The sequence below is a fragment of the Scophthalmus maximus genome, chromosome 4, assembly GCF_022379125.1.
Source record: "Scophthalmus maximus strain ysfricsl-2021 chromosome 4, ASM2237912v1, whole genome shotgun sequence".
Classification (NCBI taxonomy): Eukaryota; Metazoa; Chordata; class Actinopteri; order Pleuronectiformes; family Scophthalmidae; genus Scophthalmus; species Scophthalmus maximus.
Window position 1 is genome coordinate 13,803,168 of NC_061518.1, and position 19,630 is coordinate 13,822,797.

Here is a 19,630-nt window from a genome sequence, read left to right on the forward strand (position 1 = left end):
ATCACTGACTTCTTTCATCTGGTAATCACATTCAAATGAGAGTGTCGACCTGCAGCTCGGCTGGTTCAACCCACTGAGTTTCCTCAATGCAACACTGAGCTGTGAGACCTTAGATGTGGAAACAGGGTCCCTCTGTAAAAGAGGCCTGGTTTCATGGCCCTTGATCATTTCAGTTTTCTCAGCACATTCCTGAATACTGCTGCCGCCTAGCACAACAGGATCGATCCGGTGAACCTGGGTCTCATGGAGTTCTCTGGAAGTTGCTGACTTGCTGCCCTGTTGGTAATCCAGCCTTGACCTACGGTGGACTGGATAATTAAAATCTACTCATTTCAGTACAGCATTAAGTTGGTGCAGACATTTAATTATCTCAAACTTAACATCGCATGAGTCTTCAGTGACAAAATAATCAATGGTGGAATGTAACAAAGTACCTGAAGTGCTGTACAAATTAGGGTATTTTCGCTTCGTGTCACTAGTACTTTTAAATTGTGCTCCACTTCATTTGATATAAGATTAATATTGTACTTTTTACCCCATTACAATTATTTGACTGGTTTAGTTACTATAGTGACTCCACAAATTAAGAATTTCTGCATACAAAAAACATGGACATCTTATGAAACATGATGCTTTATTATATAATACACTATCCTACTGTATATTAATCTGCCATCTGACAGAAAATTAATAGGCAACTGTTCTGAAAATCATTTAAATAATATGTCATACAAAAATGCCAAAGGTGCCTGCTTCTAAATGTGAAGATTTCCTTTAAGTTATTTCTTATTTCACTTTTTTTTTGCTATTAATAATTTAGAGGTTAGGGCAAAACAAACCATTGTGAACGTGTCACTTTGGGTTCTGGGTTATTTTTGTTGTTGTTTTTTTTTGCCAAATAATCAGTTGATCGATTGAGAAAATAAATGCCAGAATAATTGATAACGAAAATAATTATTGGTTGTAGCACTATTTTGAAATTGTTTAAAGAATTGTAGAGCTGCAACAGTTAATCGATTATTAATCAACCACTAAATTAATCCCCAACTATTTTGATAATCGATTAATTGGTTAAAATAGTTGACAATTGACATTTTCCACCATTTTATGACATGTTATGGACCAAACAACTAACCGATTAATCGAGGAAATAGTCGACACATTAATCGATCATGAAAATAATCACTTGCACACTTTTACCGAAGTAGGATTAAAAAAACCCACTTTTATTTAAAAATCAAACTTTTAATTGGTATTGTGAAACAGTGATATTGGTTGATTTTCTCTGAGCCCCTCCACAGAAGCAGAACTACATTACCCACAACCCCACACGAACGGAGACACGCCCAGCTCTCCTGTCACGTGACGACGCGTCACGTGTTTTTCGGCTCTCTACGAGCTGCCCGGACACTCCGAGGGCTCAGTCATCCTCCGCCGGGTGACACACATTCAAGGTACTGTCGCTAATAATTTATTTTTTTAAAACATTTGATCACTTATAAACCGAATATTGGGACGTTTGATCACGTGGTCTTGTTGTGTGGTGTGTTCAGGGAGGTGTAACGCTCGCGTTCTGGCTATTGTTGGGACGCTAAGGGAAGTTGTTGTTACGTTAGTGAGAATGAGCTCTCGTTGAAAGCCGGGTCCGTGCGACCAGTGCGACTGACGGTGATCGGCCGGACTCTGTCCGTCGGCACCGGGATCCTCCTGCAGCCTCTGGACACTCTGGTCAGGCTCTTCTGGCGTTTGATGACTTTACTTTCAGTTTCCGGTGAAATGGATTTGTGTGCCTGATGTTTGTGCTTGTGGTCCAGCTCGTCGTGTCATCACATTACCTATTTTTTCCTGTTATTTTAAGTACATGTGCCTCGGGAACAGGGTGAGGTTTTAATATGGGAAAAAAACAACTCCTTATTGTCTGTTCAGCTCGACTGGTAATCTCGACCTTCATTCATATCAGTGTTGATATCATCCAGGATGAGGAAATGCAACTCTGTTTCACCCTGTTGCAGGTCTCTGGTGTGCAGTGGTCAGGCTGCGAGTCAGACTCATCATGGATTCACAAGGGTAAAAAGTAAAGGTATGCACTGTAATGTAAATCCATCCGTCAGTTTGTTTTACTGTGCGTGAATGTAATTTAGCAAAAATGGGATCAATTCTACAAGTCAAAAAGTATTTTTTCCTGGGAGTCAGCATCTCTTTCAGGAAAAACACAATCTGTGCCTCGTACACATTGATTCGCTTATTAAGCCAAACTTCTTCTTAATAATTGTTTACACAGTGTGCTGATTTGTTAACACAGTGTTCAGTTGTCATTTTCCAGTGCAAGTGTTTAAAATGCAAAAACAACATTTCATTGCAGATCGTGCGCCATCATCACACCGACACTGGTGATGACTTTGAGAAACATCGTCTTCTCCCGAATGTTGTGGAACTACAGTCGCTGGACACAAAACTTCAGCTGCACCCGAGGGATTTCTCGTCCCTTGACTCCAGCTTTCTGATAAACTTCACTTGCCCTTGGATCCAGTAAGCTCGAGACTACATTTGGTGTTTTTTGCGCGAGGCTCAAGCAACCAACAGCCTGTTGATTCATGGCGATCAACGCTGACGTGGAGAACTGGGGTGGAGTTGGGAGCAATGACTCTGGAGAGAGGGCGTGGCTCTTGCAGAGCCCCAGCGTGGATTCTGTGCAGCCCCTCGAGTCAGAGACGAGAGGAAGCGGAGGGGTATCGTCCTTGGCAGCCGTCTTCATTGTGGTGAATGCCGCGCTGGGAGCGGGTCTACTCAATTTCCCTGCGGCCTTCAATATGGCAGGAGGAGTAACTGCAGGAGTGATGCTCCAAATGGTGAGGACCCCCCCATACAGACCCTACCTTCACTCAAAGAAGCAGGTGTTCACGACTCAAAGCATTTGGTGTAATGTGATAAATTGGCCCCCAAATTTGCCATTTTCTCTGTAAAACAGCAAAATTCATAATAAATATTATCAGTAAGTCTACAAACCTGACAGAAACTAGATTCAGTTTAAGAGATAGTAGGACCCACATATGTTATGTCATCAGGACTTCACACAACAGTCATCAAACTACGATTTATTTTTCTTAAACATGACTTGTGATGATGCCACATTTCCACCACTGAGTGCCGCCCACTTCAAAACAGTGAGAAGAGCATGTGTAAGAAATCATAACTTATACTGGACCTGGCTTCAGCTCATGCAGACACACAGTATTTACACATTACTCATCAGTTTTCTAGTGAGCAACATACATCTGCTCATACGTGGTAAAAACGGAATGTATAACGTGATGCTTCCTGTTTCTGTGTTTCAGTTTATGCTGATCTTCATAATCAGCGGGCTCGTGATCCTGGGCTACAGCTCCAAGGTTTGTGTCACATTCTGACTGAAAATCTTTATCTCTTACTCGTTTGACTCGTTTCACTTCTCTTTTTCTCCAAAATCTACGGCTTTCCCCCCACTCCAGTGTTCCACTTCATTAGTGGTGAAATAATCCGAGCAGGTCTCTTGTGTCATATGCATTGTGGCAGAATTCCCGATCAAATGCGGTGCACTGCACAAATGCTCCGACTTTCACTTCCTGAACGGCCCAGACTTATGCTGAAATGCTAAAACATAGTGGAGAAAACTTTTACATTTTGACCACCTCTTCGTTTAAAGATGATATTCTTTGGACCCAGCAACTTGTGTGGCCTATTGCAAACTCTGTACCATAAAATAAGTGTCTTCATGAGTAAGATTGGCTGATTGTGCTCTCTTAAAAAAAAAAACAGTCACCCATAACTTTCTCTCTAAGTAGGCCTTCAACTGAAGAGGGGTGCCATTAGTAGTGAGGCTCCTTCCGTTATCCCCTTTCTTATGATCGTCACCTTATCTGATAGCGGATTTCCTTTAATCTACACTCATGCTCTGTCACAGACGCATTCAAATGCATGAAATCACATGAGCTTTATCAGCAGGTGATCATGTTTGTGTTTTTTGTTGTTGCTCTTTTTACAATTGATGGCAAATAAATAGAGAATGAAGTCGCCACAGGCCAATGATTGACCAAATGGGTAACGGGTAGTTAGAGGACTGTTTCTGGATCTGTTTTTGAGATCCAATATCAAAGTTCTGCATGATGCTGGTGGTTCTTTAATGTTGTAATGTTTAAAGCTTGAGCCTTGTAAAATAAAAAATAAAAATCATAGGTCACCTAAAACCTCCCCTCGAGACTTCAGTTAACAAGTAAAACTTACAACTTAGAAAACCGTTCAGTGACTTTGATGTTGTCCAGTGGCCAACATAAATTTCATTTCATGCCAGAACCTTTAAAGAAACTTCACTGGTGGTGGAAGTACTTCTCTTAATTCCACTACCCTTACTACTGGATCTTAACATTATTATTATCTCTGTGGTTCCTTCAGGCCAGTAACGAAAGCACCTACCAGGAGGTTGTTCGAGCCTCTTGTGGGAAAGTCACAGGAGTCGTATGTGAAGTGGCCATTGCTGTCTACACCTTTGGCACTTGCATTGCTTTCTTCATTGTCATTGGAGACCAGCTGGATCGCTGTAAGTACAGTGAAGCACCTGACAGCCGCCCTTCGCTTTGCACAGTAGTCGTTACTTTTTGTTCTCTCACTTACATTTACACGGACATACAGTTTTTACCCTACATTTATTGAACAAAGGGAGATGTCTACTAGTAGCAGTGTTGATTATCTTTAAAAAAACAAAACAAACAAACGTAAAAACGCAGTGCTTTTGTTGAAGAGGGCAAAGAGCGCCGGGGATGACACCGCTCATGTGACCCACGGTTCCATGCACTTAGATGCTGACTGTGTAGAAATCCTACTCCTGCCTGTTCCTGGAAATAGACTGTGACCTCCCAACACTAAAGGAATGAAGAGAGTCCCTGTGACATTCAATTAACCACTTTGTCAAATCTCTGCCGTGTGTTCAGCAGTTTGCAGTTTATTCCCCTCTGTCCTTATCAATAACATTTACTCCCCTGCCTCCGTCTCTGTTTGCCGGTTTATTTTTTTCATTCCTTTTGCAGTGGTAGAAGTTGTGGCCCAGGGAGCAGGCAGCACCGGTGGCGTCTGGTACACCGACCGCAAGTTTACCATCGTTGTCACTGCGCTCTTGATCATACTTCCTCTCTCCATTCCCAAAGAGATTGGCTTCCAGAAGTACGCCAGGTACAGACATTTGTCAAACGGTCAACTCACTCCACTTGTTTTTTCTCACTGAGGATTCAAATGGGTTAATGTTGTCAGTGATTATACTTCATCGCAGTGCTCTGAGTGTGATGGGAACCTGGTACGTCACCGTCGTGGTCATCGTGAAGTACATCTGGCCAGATAAAGAGGTGACTCCGGTCTACGTCCCCACCAGGTGAGCCCGATACACTCATCATAACACTTTAAATAATTTGAGCTTTGTACGCCAACTCATTCAGGCAGAAACACCGTCATCCTCGTCATCTTGCTTTGCTCGAGTTGCTAACTCATTGTGTTTGTTACAGTTCTACTTCCTGGACAGCGGTTTTCAACGCAATGCCCACCATATGCTTTGGTTTCCAGGTATTTCCCAATTTGCTGTAATTTGGAGATCATAAAATGATATGCCTTTCTTATTATCGGATTATAATATTGATGAATTATTTTTGTCTTGTCTTCTTCCTCCCGATCTCTCTCTCTCTCCAGTGCCATGTCAGCTGTGTGCCGGTGTTCAACAGCATGAGCAAGAAAGAGATCAAACCTTGGGGAATTGTAGTCACACTCAGCATGATAATCTGCCTCTTTGTTTACACAGGAACAGGTAATGTGAATGAATCAGTCTACATTGTGCTGATGGCAAAAGACAAATATCATGTGGCAGCATTGCAGGTCAGCGGGCTCGTGATTTGCCATCAATACTGAAACGTTTGCGCTTTGTGCTCGATCAGGCGTCTGCGGCTTCCTGACGTTTGGCTCCAGCGTCAGTCAGGACGTGTTGATGTCGTACCCTCCTGATGACATTGCCGTGGCCATTGCAAGAGCTTTCATCGTTATCTGTGTGGTCACGTCCTACCCCATTCTACACTTCTGTGGCAGGTGAGATACAGGCAAAAATAAAATGCTGTTGAAGCTTGGACTGGACTTTTAAAGTCAATACTCGTGTTTAGATTAAACTAATTAGTTATGCGTAAAAGAAAATGTTTGCGATAAGGGCTGCCAAACTGCGTAATGTGCAATTTCTTGTTGCTCACTGGCAATATGTACCCGGATACTTGTATATCTGAGATAAGCGAATATCGGCTATTTTATCAGCCAGACTGATTTATCACCATGGTTCTCTCTGATCTCACATACCTAATCATTTTCAACATAGATACTGACCTTATTAAATGTACTGAGAATTGGCTTGATGTGACCTATGGACAATAAAAAGAATGTATTTACAGCTCACACATAAAATAAGAGTGTTTGTAAAATAGTCCAGCTCCTAAATTAAGAATGCAGTTAATGGAATGCGTCCTCACTCCTTTCTGGTGTGATCATGTCTCTCCAGGGCAGTTATTGAGGGACTTTGGCTGCGTTTTCAAGGCGAGCAGGTGGAGGTGTGTGTGCGTCGCGAGCAGAGGAGGAGGATCCTGCAGACGCTGGTGTGGTTTGTCACAACCCTTGTCCTCGCCCTTTTTATCCCAGATATTGGTAGGGTGATCTCGCTGATCGGAGGATTGGCAGCCTGCTTCATCTTCGTCTTCCCAGGTAAAAGTGCCTTTGTTGACTGCAGTGTTTTTTATTTTTTAATTTGTACTTTTAAACGTCACACTGTCGTGTCCTCATTTTGCTTAAACTTGGCAGGTTTGTGTTTGATGCAAGCCAAACTATCAGAGACAGACAGCCGATCTATCAGGTGAGTTGCTGCTTATTACGATTAATGTGCTCATATGCATGATTCAAAACTGGCGGTGGTCGCTGGGTGCTGCAGTGTAGCTGTACTTTGATGCTCTCATGTTCATTCTACATTTTAATAAGAGCCAAGCATCTGTTTGTCTGACAGAGGAACTGATGAATTTACTGCTGTTTCCAAATTCTCAAAGACAAATCCTCTTAGAATGTGACTTAATTCCTTAATCAAAACAAGGATCGACTAAAAATAAAGAAATCACTTTTATATAAATTACTTTATATTTTCATACAAATACAAAAATTAACTATCAGTCATGGAGTTTATTAAAGCATTTTTCTCGATATCCAAAATAAGACAGTTCGACTTTTTTCATGTTTTTTTTTTCCCAGTATAACATTTTTAAATGTGGGTTCGCAGACACTCATTTCCTTGTTCTCTTTTTTTTTTTACAGCTGGCATGGATTAGTAGTTTTCGGTGTTGTCATGGTTACAATCGGCGCGTTCATTTTTGGCCTCACCACAACCAACTCCATCTATCAAGACGTCGTCAGCTAAGAGGAACGTGTTTCATCTGAGACTGCGGTGTCCTTGTTATTGAATGGTGCGGGAGCTCAGTCCTGTGCTGCTATAATGAACTATGACTGGATAAGACGGAGAAGCATCTCATGACACTCATTCTAAAAAAACAAACAAAAAAAGCATGAAAAACGCTTCGGCATGTCACATCCCTGCTCAGTCGGGGAGGAGTTGAATACACCACACGACACCAAGTGACTTCAGACATTTTGCCTAGTACTTTATGTCTAATTTTAATTGCATGTTTTCATGCTTTTATGGTTTTAACTTGCAGCGAAATAGTGTAGTCACTCCCCAGGCTTTCCTCGCCTCTGGACCCTGTATGGGCGACACATTCCTGAGGGAATTTGTATAGAAAGTCTTTTTTTTTAAATGAAATTAAATTTGTATTTTGTATTAATTTTGTATTTTAAATCTAAATCTTGTCTTTCATTGAAAATTGACAGGCTGTGGTTCCCACTTTGTTGGCTCTGCTGATAATTGGCCCACTTATCAAGAATGTTGTCTCCTTTCAAATGAAACGTTGAACAAACTGACTGATGGTTTGCACCGACTAGGACAGTTTGTCAGTGAGTGATGTGTTAAGCAATTTCAAGTCTTGTTGATAAGTTTACTTCCAGTCAGTACCACTAAACGAGTCGAAATGGATTAATTTTCTTCATACTTTGTTGGTGAGGTCAACTAACTATATCACAGCTTAGATTCAGGAAGTCATTTCATGAAGATGAGATGATGATTTTACAGTTGTCTTTCAGGTTAAATCATACTGATAAGGTTGAAAAGGGTACAAAGCTACGACCATGTAAACCTGCAGGCCTCTAAAAAAGAGGTTTGGGTACAATGTGCAAAACAAATAAAGCATTAAACAGGCAGATAAGCACATCAGCATTTTACACCTCAAACGCTGTGTGCAGATCTGCAGGCTGTGCAAGAAGAGCAGCACCTGCAGTCAGGATATGAAAACCCAGTGCACTTGTACACACTGCTGCTGACGGTGTTCTCAGTGTCGAGAAGCTGAGTAGTTGGACTGAGCACGAGGTCTGATGTACTCGAGTCAGTTGACACCACTCAACGGTGATTCAAGTTGCAAATATTTTATTTTTTAGATAACCAAAGTGAACTTTGTTGTTACCTTATTATTCAACACTACAGATACTTAAAGTTCTTTAAGTTGGACTGCAAGTAAAAATAATTTCATGAAGTCACTTGTTTGACATGTGGCAAATGCATTGGAAGTATATTTAAATGGAACATTTACCAAAACTATACTGAGTTTAATCCTGGTTTTACATGTATTTAATTAAGACTATTAACTTCAGGGATGGTTAGTGTGATCCATAACTCAAATGAGATTCAAAACTGGTTTACAGTTTATCCAGGTTTAAGGAAACCAGGCAATACGATGTTCTACTCTTGAATATGAGGGACAAATGGTAAGGGAGTTTTTTCAAGTCATACTGGTTTACTAATACAACACAGTATATTGAGAAAGGGAGAGAATCTGCAGTAAAATATTAATGTGTGGGCCCAGTACAACAACTATAAAGCCTCTGTATTTATATTTTATTTAAATGTCATTCTTGGAATAGAATTTTTTTCAATGATTTTCTTTTACCCTTTTGTTGAAGCTGCATTTATGATTTACTTTTTGCAGGCTGGAATGATGTAAACGTTTTCTCAAGGCATTTGTTTATCAGATAATGTTTGTGATATTCGTTTGCAAGTTTTATTGGTAATATCTTTAGGAACCTACCAATGATGCTCCAATAAATTACAGTCACGGCATGTGAAAAAATCTGACAATCCATGTGTTCAGAAATGACATTTAATAAGACAGATTAAGTTATAGCTTTTATCAAGACAGTTTGAACATTGTCAGTTGAAAACAATCACCTTCAATCCCTCCCTTTTACTGTGGCGCTGCTTGTATATCTTATTTTAATCATGTAAAGTGCAGTGTTGTATATCTGGACGAGCACATCTCTCCAGTTTTAGGACAATAAGGCCAAACTAACTGTCCACACCAGTGCGTTAACCTCAATCCAACTGAGCAATTGTGATTCACATATATCAGACTGAAGACAAAAAGTCATTTACAATTTGATTTTGGTTTGTTAATTTGTGCGGGTAGTTTCAGTCCTCCAACAGTGACCGTGTTTGAAAAAGGCCTTTAATTTCTGTGATGTTCACCAGTGAAGAGGTTAACACCCTCAAAACTCAAACTTGTCACTTGAATCAATACAACGTGATGCGCAGAAGAGTCATCAAGAGTCAGCATCAAAAGTCAAAAACACTGCACGAATACTGCAAATGAGAATAATTGTCCCAAGTCATTTTTCCTCTTAAATGCATCTTCCCTGAGAGCAATGAACCATCTAAAAAGTGATGAGTGCAGTTTTTTAACCCAGAGAAGAAGAGAACCCAGCATTTTCTATGAGCAGATCTCTTTGACACGGAGTCAGTTACGGCAGCAACTTTCTCTCAACATCGAGTTTCTGAAACAGGCCCCAGGTGTATCACCATAAAGTCGTCTCTCCCTCCTGGCTCAGTAGGAGCCATTTGTTATGAAAGACTGGAACATGTGGAAAGCTGGACCCGGAGCCCACTGAGGAACCATGTGACCTGCACCCTGAAACACAGGAAAACAGGATCTCACAATAATGGCACCACATCACCAGCCGGACACAGGACGGACACCAAGCAACACTGGTGCGTACCTTGACCGTCAGGAAGGTTAGGTTCCCAAACTTTTGGTAGAAACCAGCAACCTGGGCTTCATGAATCCAGTGCTGATACTTAGTGGTTGCCTGAGAACATTTAGTGGTACAATTAGGAAGTGCATCTGGTTGTAGTTTTGAGTGGAGAAGCTTAACAAAAATAAACATTTTTAAAACATTTCCATGGATTGAAGTTCCTACCTCTAGACCAAGGTCCTCCACAAACCACTGGTCTCCCAGAAAGTTGCAGGCCATGTCAGTGTCTCCGTTGTAGATGAGTGCCCGTAGGCCCAGAGAGAGCAGCTTCTGATACACCCCCTTCATTGTTGGGTACAGGGTGGTGTAATTATCTCCAACATCATCACTGCAATGAAGAATTCACCATCATCACTGACCTCCAACTTAACTGAACATACACAGGACGACCGTCGATCCAACGTCCAGACAGTTACCATGTTGCGTTAAAATCTAAATTTTTAACAATTTTGATCAAAATAATTGTGCAGAGGTGGGGATATGTAGACCAGAAAAGTGGGGGAATCCCACGCATCCCCCGAGCAAATCGCACCCTGCTGCTTACACACAACAAAAACTGTAGTTCAGTGATTTCAACAAGTCAAACTTTAAGGCTAAATTCAAATTTAAAATCTGATGATACAAAAGTAAAAAAGGCATTTGGATTAATCTTTGGGTGATAAGTTGAGTTCTGATGATGTATTGTGAAACAAGCTGCTCTCTGTAGTTTTATTAGTGATGTGTCAACCGACAACAGGAAGGATTAACGCGATGTGGCATTATTATGATACACATTCATTTACAGTTACATACCTGCAGAGGTCCCATGCAGGCAGTTTATCTGGGATGTGTAATGCTTTCCTCACGTCGCCCCTGTTCAGCCAGTTCATCTGTGCTGTGCTGTTGATGCAGGGAGGGACTTCACCCATGGACACGGAGGAAGTCACTCTGTTTGAAAACTACAACAAAGAGTTTATCATAAACACTACAAGACATATATAAAATAATACAAACAGGTGCAAGGCCAAAACACTCACTATGTGGGTTTGTGGATGTTTCCTGTACTTCTTAAACAGATGACTCATGGTCCTCTCATACCCTCTGTGGAATCTGCTGTGACCCGCACAATCCAAGTAGAGGGCGTACTCATTAAGTCCACTTTCATACACAATGTCAAAGGCCACAGTTACCTGAAGGGAGACGAGGAAGTAACTGAATTTGAAAGCAGCGCTGGAAATTACCAGCTACAATACGGGAGAGATGGTGCACACGTACTTGTGTCCTGCAGTTCTCTGATAGAGATTCGTAAAAGTTACAGCGACCCTTCTCACAGCAATCTTTGTTCAGATCATGCCACAAGCTGCAAAATAAATATAGCTTTAAAAACGACAATCTCTGCCCTCAACCAATGTGCAACTTACACCTTGGCTTAATGTTTCTGTCATAAATATATATTGATCGAAAACACCAAATCAAGAAACTCCCAACTACTGTATGTTATATTCGTTCTTGTAAAATAACAAATACACTTAGATTTTAATTTGGCTTTCTGGTATTCAGGTGGGGAAAAAAGTGTCTCAATTCCTTGCCAAAAACTAAAAGTACTATATTTTGTATACTACATTCTTAAGAGTCATCATCATCTATCATTTTTATAATTATGGGCTGGCAGTATAAACGGAAACAAAAATTACTTGAGATTAAATTGTCCAACAACACAACAACACTCAAAACGTGCTCAGAATCTATGTCGCTCATAAAGTCACATTAGATTTGAAATGTACTTACTCTTCTCCAAAGAGGCCATGGTAGTAACCAAAGTAGATCAAAGATTGGTCGTTGAGATCAAAGTTGGTAATACCGTTTCCCACAGCGAAGCCCTAAAAGCAAGTCAGTGTGTCTGTGTCAGGGAGTTTTGCCCATCACAGAGTATTTGTGAAAGTGGTACAGATAGTGAGCAGCTGATAGTGCGGAAGATCAACAGACGGCTGCAAGGAAGCTCCTCACCTTGAAGTTGATTTTGGCCGTTCCTGTAGCCACGTGCAGGCTGAGGGTCGGTGCATAGATTCCACCATAACTTTCTCCAAAGATGAAGAATTCATTTTGAGTGAAACTTGGGAACTTGGCAAAGAAACTCTGCAGGGCTTGGTAATTGTCATCGGCTACCTATGAGAGGAACATATGAAGTTGCTTATGTTTGAGTGGTCTCTGGCAGTTTCTTATCCTCTATTTTCTTTTTCTTTTTTAATCCATCACTGTTCAATCAACAGAACTCACCTGGCTGTCATTGGTTTTATACTGGTGGTCATCAGAGTAGGAGAATCCCACTCCTGCAGGAGATTCTAGATACAGCAAGTTGGCAATCTTGTTCCAGCTGAATTTGTTCTCGTACAGCGTGGCCCCGTTGTCGTTCACCTAAAAAGTAAAAAGTCAACAGTCACTTTAATTCAGTGCACAGGTGTAGTTGTGCACACGGCGAGCGCACTCACGTGAAATGGTCCATTCTCCGACAGGAATCCGTCCAGCGAGCTGCAGCCTGGGCCTCCGTTCAGCCACAGCACCAGAGGGTCTTTGACCGGGTCTCTCTGGGAGGTCACGAACCTGCAGGAGGACACCAGGACCAGGGTTAGATGGCAACACACACATTGTGTGCAATGGAATACTTCTCGACTCAAAACCACCTTGCCCCCTGAGGGAGAGAGCAGCCTGAACAGCCACTGGGACTTTGTCAGGAGACTGACTCGGCATCATGCGTGTGGCTGTTCCTACAACCATCTACACAATTATGTGTATGTTTGCAATGGAATATAGTTGCATTCAATGTATTTATTGGTTTGGGGATGTGTGAGAATGTTTGTGTGTGGGGGGTGAGATACATGTACTCACTCCGATGACGTGCCATGTACTTTAAGGACATTTTACTGAAATGACTTCTGTACTTTTACTTTTAGGTTTTTAGTACCTAGTACTTTAAGTCAAGTAAAGGAACCTGATGTGTCGCAGTAAACTTCCCTGCTGTGAGACGCAGCCCTCCAGGCTGAGGTCTGAGGAGTGATGGCTGGTGGAGGTCAGAGGCGGAGGAGTAAATATAAAGCCGGACGTACACGATGTGCTTTTCACGTGACAGCGGAACAGAGCACTTCTCCTTCCTCCACAGTTTCTTACCAGTAATGGAGGAACGTCCCGGGCCGCGCCTGCAGGTATCCGGACCACTGTCGATAGTTGGGTTGGAACATCATACCCGGTAGAAGCGTCACCTCGTCCGGGGCGTACTGCGCCCGGGAGCCGGGCAGCAGCACGGCGAACACACACACCAGCAGCCCACCGCCGAACATCTTCTGACCAGGGACAGACGACACACCGCGTCAGTTGAGTTCCTCCTGCGAACAGCACAGCAGCTCCGCGACAACAAGCGCAGGCGTCTGGCTCATATGACTTCTGCTCCGGGTCACGTGACCACATGTGACCACAGCCTGTGTCTTTAACCAATCCTGAGCAACGTTTCGCGTTGGATGAAGGTCCGCCCATAACCCCGCCTCTGATTGGCTATACCCTAGACTATTTTCCCTAATAATCATCACTCTCCCTTTCTTTCGGTTGCTCTGATGGAAATATATAAAGGCTTCAGAAGCAGGTGAGAAGTGTATTAGAAGCAGATAATTATATATTCAACTGTAATCAGTAACAATATTTATCGTCACCATTTTTTTATGTGAAACCCAGAAACTCCCCAAATTGACATTTGCAGCAAGAATAGAAGAGCACACTCACACTTTCAGTATTAAAACAATACTAATCATAAAAAGGCTTTTAAAGGTAAAAAAAAAAAAAAAAAGTGACAGTGACACAGACATAGGCTACAGAGTCATGAAATACATGTGATTTTATGCAAAACAAAGTTTAGGGACAAATTTCATAACCTTTGTTGAATTTTTTGAAGTGAGCAGAGGCAAATAACCTGAGCAGCAAGCTCATAACGACGTAAAATGAGCCTCTCCTCAAATATTACAACACTCCTTCTTTCGTTGTTTCATCTGCATGTTTGGTTACCGTTGTAAAGTCTCAAAACTTCATCAACTAAAAGAAATGTCAAGAAAGGTTAATGCGAAATGTCAGCTGAGCTTAAATTCTCAGACTTTTCAGACATTTTGGTATTACTCAACCAACCAAGGGTTCCTGTAAGCAACTGACTCATGATACTTTAAAAAGACACCAGAGTGCTTCAGGATTGAAATGTCCAATGTCAGAGACAGAAATGGCCATTTAGAGGAACTTTGGAAATAAAAGAGAAGATCTGGAAGACCAAGAAGACACATGACTACAGAGGAGCTGCTGGACCTGAAGCAGTAAAGCGAATTCTGGATGCAAATCCCATGCAGTCAGTGATGACAGTGAAACTGAAAAGAAAAACTGAAACGGTCAAAAGCGAACGTAAAAATCAACCCAAAGAAACATAAGCTGAAGCCTTTTAGTTGCCTGAATTGAACATCACAGAAAAATCTGTGGGCGGATCTTAAATTTGGTGTGAGACCACGGAAGAAAAACAAAAATACATCACAGAAGATGAAGGGATCTAAAGGAGGAGAGGGTGAAAATTCCTAAATGTGGACCACATTAACCTGCCCTGAGGAAAATGAAGTTAGGTCCTGTATATTTTTTTCCTGAGCATTTGGGGGGGGATTGAGCAACATGGGGGGACTTTATATGCTATCATTTTAAACTAACTCTTGGTGGATTACCTATTGGATAACATCTGAATTTGACTAATTGAGGGCCTGACAATGGGCTACAGGATACACACTTCAATAGATGATATTGTAGGAGGTGGGATCAATACCCCCGCCCCCATAGGTTACGGTCAATGCAAATTGTCTTCTGTGTGTTTGATGACCTAGTTTTTCAGACTTAATGTGATGAAATAAATATTCCATAAGAAGTATCTCTTCCTTGATGCTATGAAAGTATTTTAGTAAGAGAGGGTGTAATTGTTTTCAAAAGAACGATCGGACTTTTATTTTGAAGGCAGGTATATGCCTCTACCGGAAAAGTTGGGGCCTAACAGTGGGAGGTAGGGCATCAAAGTTTTGGTTCAGCGTGGTAAACACGGGCGTCAGGTTGGAATTAAACTTGAGGTGAATTAAGTTGTAGGTCTACATTTGTATCGCGAGTCAAGATTCTATCGGTTGTCGTCGATAGGACCGTTAGCGTTAGCTTACTATCCTCAGCAGCAGCTCTGAACCACAGGTCTCGATAACGATCCAGGTAAAAAAACAAAACAGTTCTCTCAATGCTCAATCTTCGTAGAAGTCGTGCAGACAGTATGGTCGTGTGTACGTATCCATGTTTTTTTAATTCTCCAAAAGTTTGAAATTAAACGACAAAGTTAGTTTTGGAGTAGCAACCCGAACTGTGACGTTGAAAAGCTACACGAAATATAAGTGTTTCCGGTACAAACTTTTCGTAATAAACCTTCTTCAAACAAACGCTAACGAGGCGTTGAAGTAGAGATACTAACAAACGTGAACATGTCTTTTTCAAAACGCTTTATTTACCCCGCGTGCGTCTGAATACACATACAACAGGAAGATATAACTTCGAAAGGAAGTCTTTCCGGTTGGGCGGGGCGGGCGCAGCTGATTCAAACAACAGAGAGAGAGAGAGAGAGAGATTTTTAAAAAAACTATGTTTATTAAGATTTACCAGAGAACATCACGGTCCTCTAGAAATGAAAAGAAAAAAAACCACACAACAACAACAACACAAAACAAAAATATAACTGAAGAGAGAGAGAGAGAGAAGCTCCAGGCGGCATCATCCGTTCTCCTCCCCTGCCCAGCAGCATGGAGCCTGAAGTTGGCCCTCACAGCCCGGACGAAGACAGTGCCGTGCCAGACCAGGCCCTCAGATACCAGAGGAGCCTGAAGAGCCTCCATATGCTCGCCACCAGATTTTTGGAGTTTCTACAAGAAGCTGAGGGAGGAGTGGTGGACCTCAGAGAAGTGAGTGGGCCGAGGCCAGTCAAACACACTGCACAACAAATACTGAGCCCACCACCTCAGCTTTTTGTTGTTTGTGTGTGTGTGTGTTTTCTTTTCTTTTTTTCTTCACTATAACTGATGTATTTAAGTGTCAGATACGGTTACAGGAGGCCTCAGGGACTGCACACATACTCAACCAATGGACTATTGTTATCTTTGAAAATAATTACAGCTGCAGCGATTGGTTGACCAGCAGAAAATAAATTAAAATTTGATCATTAAATTTGACATTAAAATTTCTCAGCAAAAATATTACTAAAATATTTAGGTTATTGTCTCTGAACTGTCACTGATTTCCAGTCATAAAATATACAGATCCCTTTATGTAAAAGGTGAAGGGTAAAATTCTGCACCTGATTTCTCGTGCTTGTCAGTGTGTACTGTATCTGTTGTGTAAAACCCTGAAATATTTACGTTGGTTCATTATTTTTGCAAAAACTGTGTGAAGTAACTACAATAAGTGCAATCAACTTCTACAGGGACAAAAGCTGGATGTTGTCAAAAGTTTTGAGTGCATTTCTCTTCAATAAGTATCTTAAGAGTGTGTCTGATGCTTAAATTGTGTTTTTTGAAAGCAGACTTACTTTTTGTAACCATAGTAACCACCTGTTAGGACATTGTCGGAACAAGAATTCTCACAGGATGAGGCCAGGGAAGCTGTGTAGGATGAATTCTTTTTTGTTCCTTCAGGCTGTCACGACCCTGGCTGTTGAGCACAAAAGGCGCATCTACGACATCACAAATGTGTTGGAGGGCGTCGGTCTGATTGTGAAGATATCCAAGAACGTTGTAAAGTGGTTGTACGTTTTTTAAACCCTGCCTTGTGTGCATGTATGTGTGTCAAGAGGGTGGTTTAAAATTTGTTTTACAATATAATACACGTGTTTTCTAAATAAGGGGTACGGGGCCAGGAGAGAATCTACGCAATTTAACCCACAGACTGACACAGTTAAGGTCTGAGCTGGCGGATTTGGAGCAGAAGGAATTTATGTTGGACCAGCAGAGACAGTGGGTGGAACATAGCATCAGGAACACAACAGAGGACTGCAGCAAATATCCTTTTTCATGTGCTTTTGAACGATCTTGATTTGAAACATTTATAAGTTATTTTGTTCTTTCTACTTCTATTTGCAAAAACAATCTAGAGTAATGTGAGATAGAAGAGAGGTTTAATGCAGCTTAGACCTTGCGGACACAAACCTTGTATGCCATTGTTTACAGCTGCATTTTCTTTGGCAAAGCAAATCTATTCCTTATGATAGTATTTCATCATTTCTTTGGCAATCTGTCACACTTCTACAGTATTTCAAATTGAACCTTGACTCAGATCAACCCTGACCTATGTGAACCATGAAGATATCTGCAACTGCTTCAGTGGTAATGTATAGTCACTCTCTTGTCATTCAACAATTGCTGTTGTACATTTTTGTGTCAGCATATCTTTGATCCTGTTGAAAATCATATGAGAAGGGCAGTGAACATTGGACAACACTGTAACCTTGCTTTTTTGTGAAATATAAAACCAAAATCGCCCTGGCATATTTCTTCCTTTTTATGCGCTAGAGTTTACCTGCCACGAAAGACACATTATTGCAGCGCAGAATCAGCTCATAATTTTGGTGAATCAGCGTCATCACTATCACACAGCTGGACAAACATACAAAATCATGATAGTGCTTGCATCAGCACAACAGCTGAGAGTTTGTTCACTGTAGAGACAAAAAAAAGGCTAGAATTTCACCTGAAGACCAAATTAAATTATTAACTTTTCAGACCACACACTCTTGGCAGTACGAGGTCCATCGGGCACACAGTTAGATGTTCCCATTCCCAAAGCTGTAAGTCCTGCACCACTGGAACTTACTATTTATGCTGCCCTTAATTCCGATGGGATGACTTGGTGTGTGTGTATACATCTTCTTTTAGGTCCAGAACAGCCCGGCAAAGTACCAGATCTATCTGAAAAGCATCAGAGGACCCATAGACGTCCTGCTCCTTAACAAACACTCTGCCAGCTCTGTTCCTGTGGCACTGCCAGTCCCACCGCCTGAAGATCTTTTACAGAATGCCAAGTTAGCCATGTCCACTTCAGTCGCAACAGAAAGCAGTACGACACCTTGTCAGGCTTCAGCTGATGCCAAACATCTCAATACATCAAGACAGACATCCACAGAAGACACGCAGCCGCCTCATGCATTGTCATTTATTAGCGCTGAACCTAAAAGAATGGGCACACCTATATGTGAGTATGCAATTTTTTTTGCAGTTTTATGTTTATAGGCCACTGAAAGAGAAATCTAACACACAGTTTCAGCTTGTTCCACCCTGAGCTATAGTGATCAAAAAGTCTTGGTCAGAGAGAATATGGCTTTGCCTGGAAATCACCTTATTTTTTGGGGGTGGGGGCTGCTGTTATAATGTCCATTTTAGGCAGGGACCAGAATCGGTTAATGTACAAAGTTGAGCAAAGATAAAGTAAACGAACAAATATCTCATATGACTATTTTGTAAATGCAACAGTACTCATTAAGCAGCAGCAATGGACACAACACACAATATCGCTCAGTTTTTTCTGCTTCATTAGTGCTCCATATCTGAACTGAGGAGGAGGTAACACAAGTCACGGTCTTCCTTCTCTAGCTGATTAAATCAGTTCATAAGTTATAAATCACAGTAGTTACTGGTTCTGCTTTATATTCCTTTGATTATTTTCTTATATACACAGACGCATGCATATAGATACATTTTCAAATTCTTGTTTCCAGTGCAAAATTTATCAAAGGAACTGAAGGACCTACTAGACCCATCCAAAGGTAGTGCCACTGTTGCTGACGTGTCGCTCAATTATTTATGTTCATTTAATTTTTTTTAAGTCAGTTTTACTGGATGCATGATTAAGTTTGTTATCCCTCATGTTTGTAGAGATAACGAGTACAGATCTAATCACAAGGCTTATGGCCTCTAAAGGTAGGTCTACTTTCTCCTGGCTTCATATTTTATTATATATCAGTATTTGTATTAACCACGTCTATACCTCTGCTCCTCAGTTTTTTCTCCACTCCTTCGAGTACCTCCACCACCATCTCAAACTGAATACGTTCATAATCTGGACGAAAGCGAAAGCCTTTGTGACTTCTTTGACATGCCTGTGCTCAATGTTCGACCGTGAACACGTGCCATACTACTTCTGAAGGAAAGGTTTTCCTTTGAAAACGTACACAGTGGTCTGTTTTTAAATAGCTATGTGATTTAACAAATAAACAAAGGATTTCAAATTGTGTGTCCACATTTATGAACTGGGAAGCAAAGATCCAAATCACACCTTGCAATATTGCAATACAACCACAATAACATAGTTTTACAGTATTTACAGCAAGAGCTCA

General features: G+C 41.3%; 3 protein-coding genes across 7 annotated transcripts; 2 read left to right on the forward strand and 1 right to left on the reverse strand.

Annotated features, from left to right (window-relative positions):
• The first annotated feature begins 1,242 nt into the window (after positions 1-1,242).
• slc38a7 (solute carrier family 38 member 7) lies at positions 1,243-9,280 on the forward strand. 2 transcript variants are annotated; one of them, XM_035627392.2, is made up of 13 exons: positions 1,243-1,454; positions 2,013-2,080; positions 2,363-2,849; positions 3,336-3,389; positions 4,429-4,573; positions 5,061-5,202; positions 5,300-5,398; positions 5,529-5,586; positions 5,710-5,824; positions 5,952-6,099; positions 6,557-6,756; positions 6,853-6,904; positions 7,354-9,280. In XM_035627392.2, the coding sequence occupies exons 3-13, from the start codon at positions 2,595-2,597 to the stop codon at positions 7,454-7,456; spliced, it is 1,371 nt and encodes a 456-aa protein (XP_035483285.1). In that variant the 5' UTR covers positions 1,243-1,454; positions 2,013-2,080; positions 2,363-2,594; the 3' UTR covers positions 7,457-9,280. The 2 variants fall into 2 exon arrangements, with proteins under 2 accessions (XP_035483285.1, XP_035483286.1); XM_035627393.2 differs by lacking the exon at positions 1,243-1,454 and adding an exon at positions 1,545-1,728.
• Positions 9,281-9,284: 4 nt separating this feature from the next.
• On the reverse strand, positions 9,285-13,642 carry si:ch211-122f10.4 (cathepsin A-like). Its single transcript, XM_035627391.2, has 11 exons — positions 13,375-13,642; positions 12,699-12,810; positions 12,487-12,624; positions 12,217-12,375; positions 11,998-12,089; positions 11,485-11,569; positions 11,247-11,399; positions 11,023-11,168; positions 10,396-10,558; positions 10,195-10,284; positions 9,285-10,106 (listed from the first exon to the last, which is right to left on the reverse strand). The coding sequence occupies exons 1-11, from the start codon at positions 13,542-13,544 to the stop codon at positions 10,023-10,025; spliced, it is 1,392 nt and encodes a 463-aa protein (XP_035483284.1). The 5' UTR covers positions 13,545-13,642; the 3' UTR covers positions 9,285-10,022.
• Positions 13,643-15,219: 1,577 nt separating this feature from the next.
• LOC118301810 (transcription factor E2F4) lies at positions 15,220-19,522 on the forward strand. 4 transcript variants are annotated; one of them, XM_035627399.2, is made up of 10 exons: positions 15,220-15,277; positions 16,049-16,208; positions 16,938-17,047; positions 17,145-17,300; positions 17,581-17,624; positions 18,021-18,085; positions 18,174-18,489; positions 19,013-19,060; positions 19,170-19,214; positions 19,295-19,522. In XM_035627399.2, exons 1-10 carry the CDS (start codon positions 15,240-15,242, stop codon positions 19,414-19,416), a joined length of 1,104 nt encoding a protein of 367 aa, XP_035483292.2. In that variant the 5' UTR covers positions 15,220-15,239; the 3' UTR covers positions 19,417-19,522. The 4 variants fall into 4 exon arrangements, with proteins under 4 accessions (XP_035483292.2, XP_035483289.1, XP_035483288.1 ...); XM_035627396.2 differs by having other exon boundaries at positions 15,243-15,471; positions 16,046-16,208; XM_035627395.2 differs by having other exon boundaries at positions 15,244-15,471.
• The last annotated feature ends 108 nt before the right edge of the window (positions 19,523-19,630 follow it).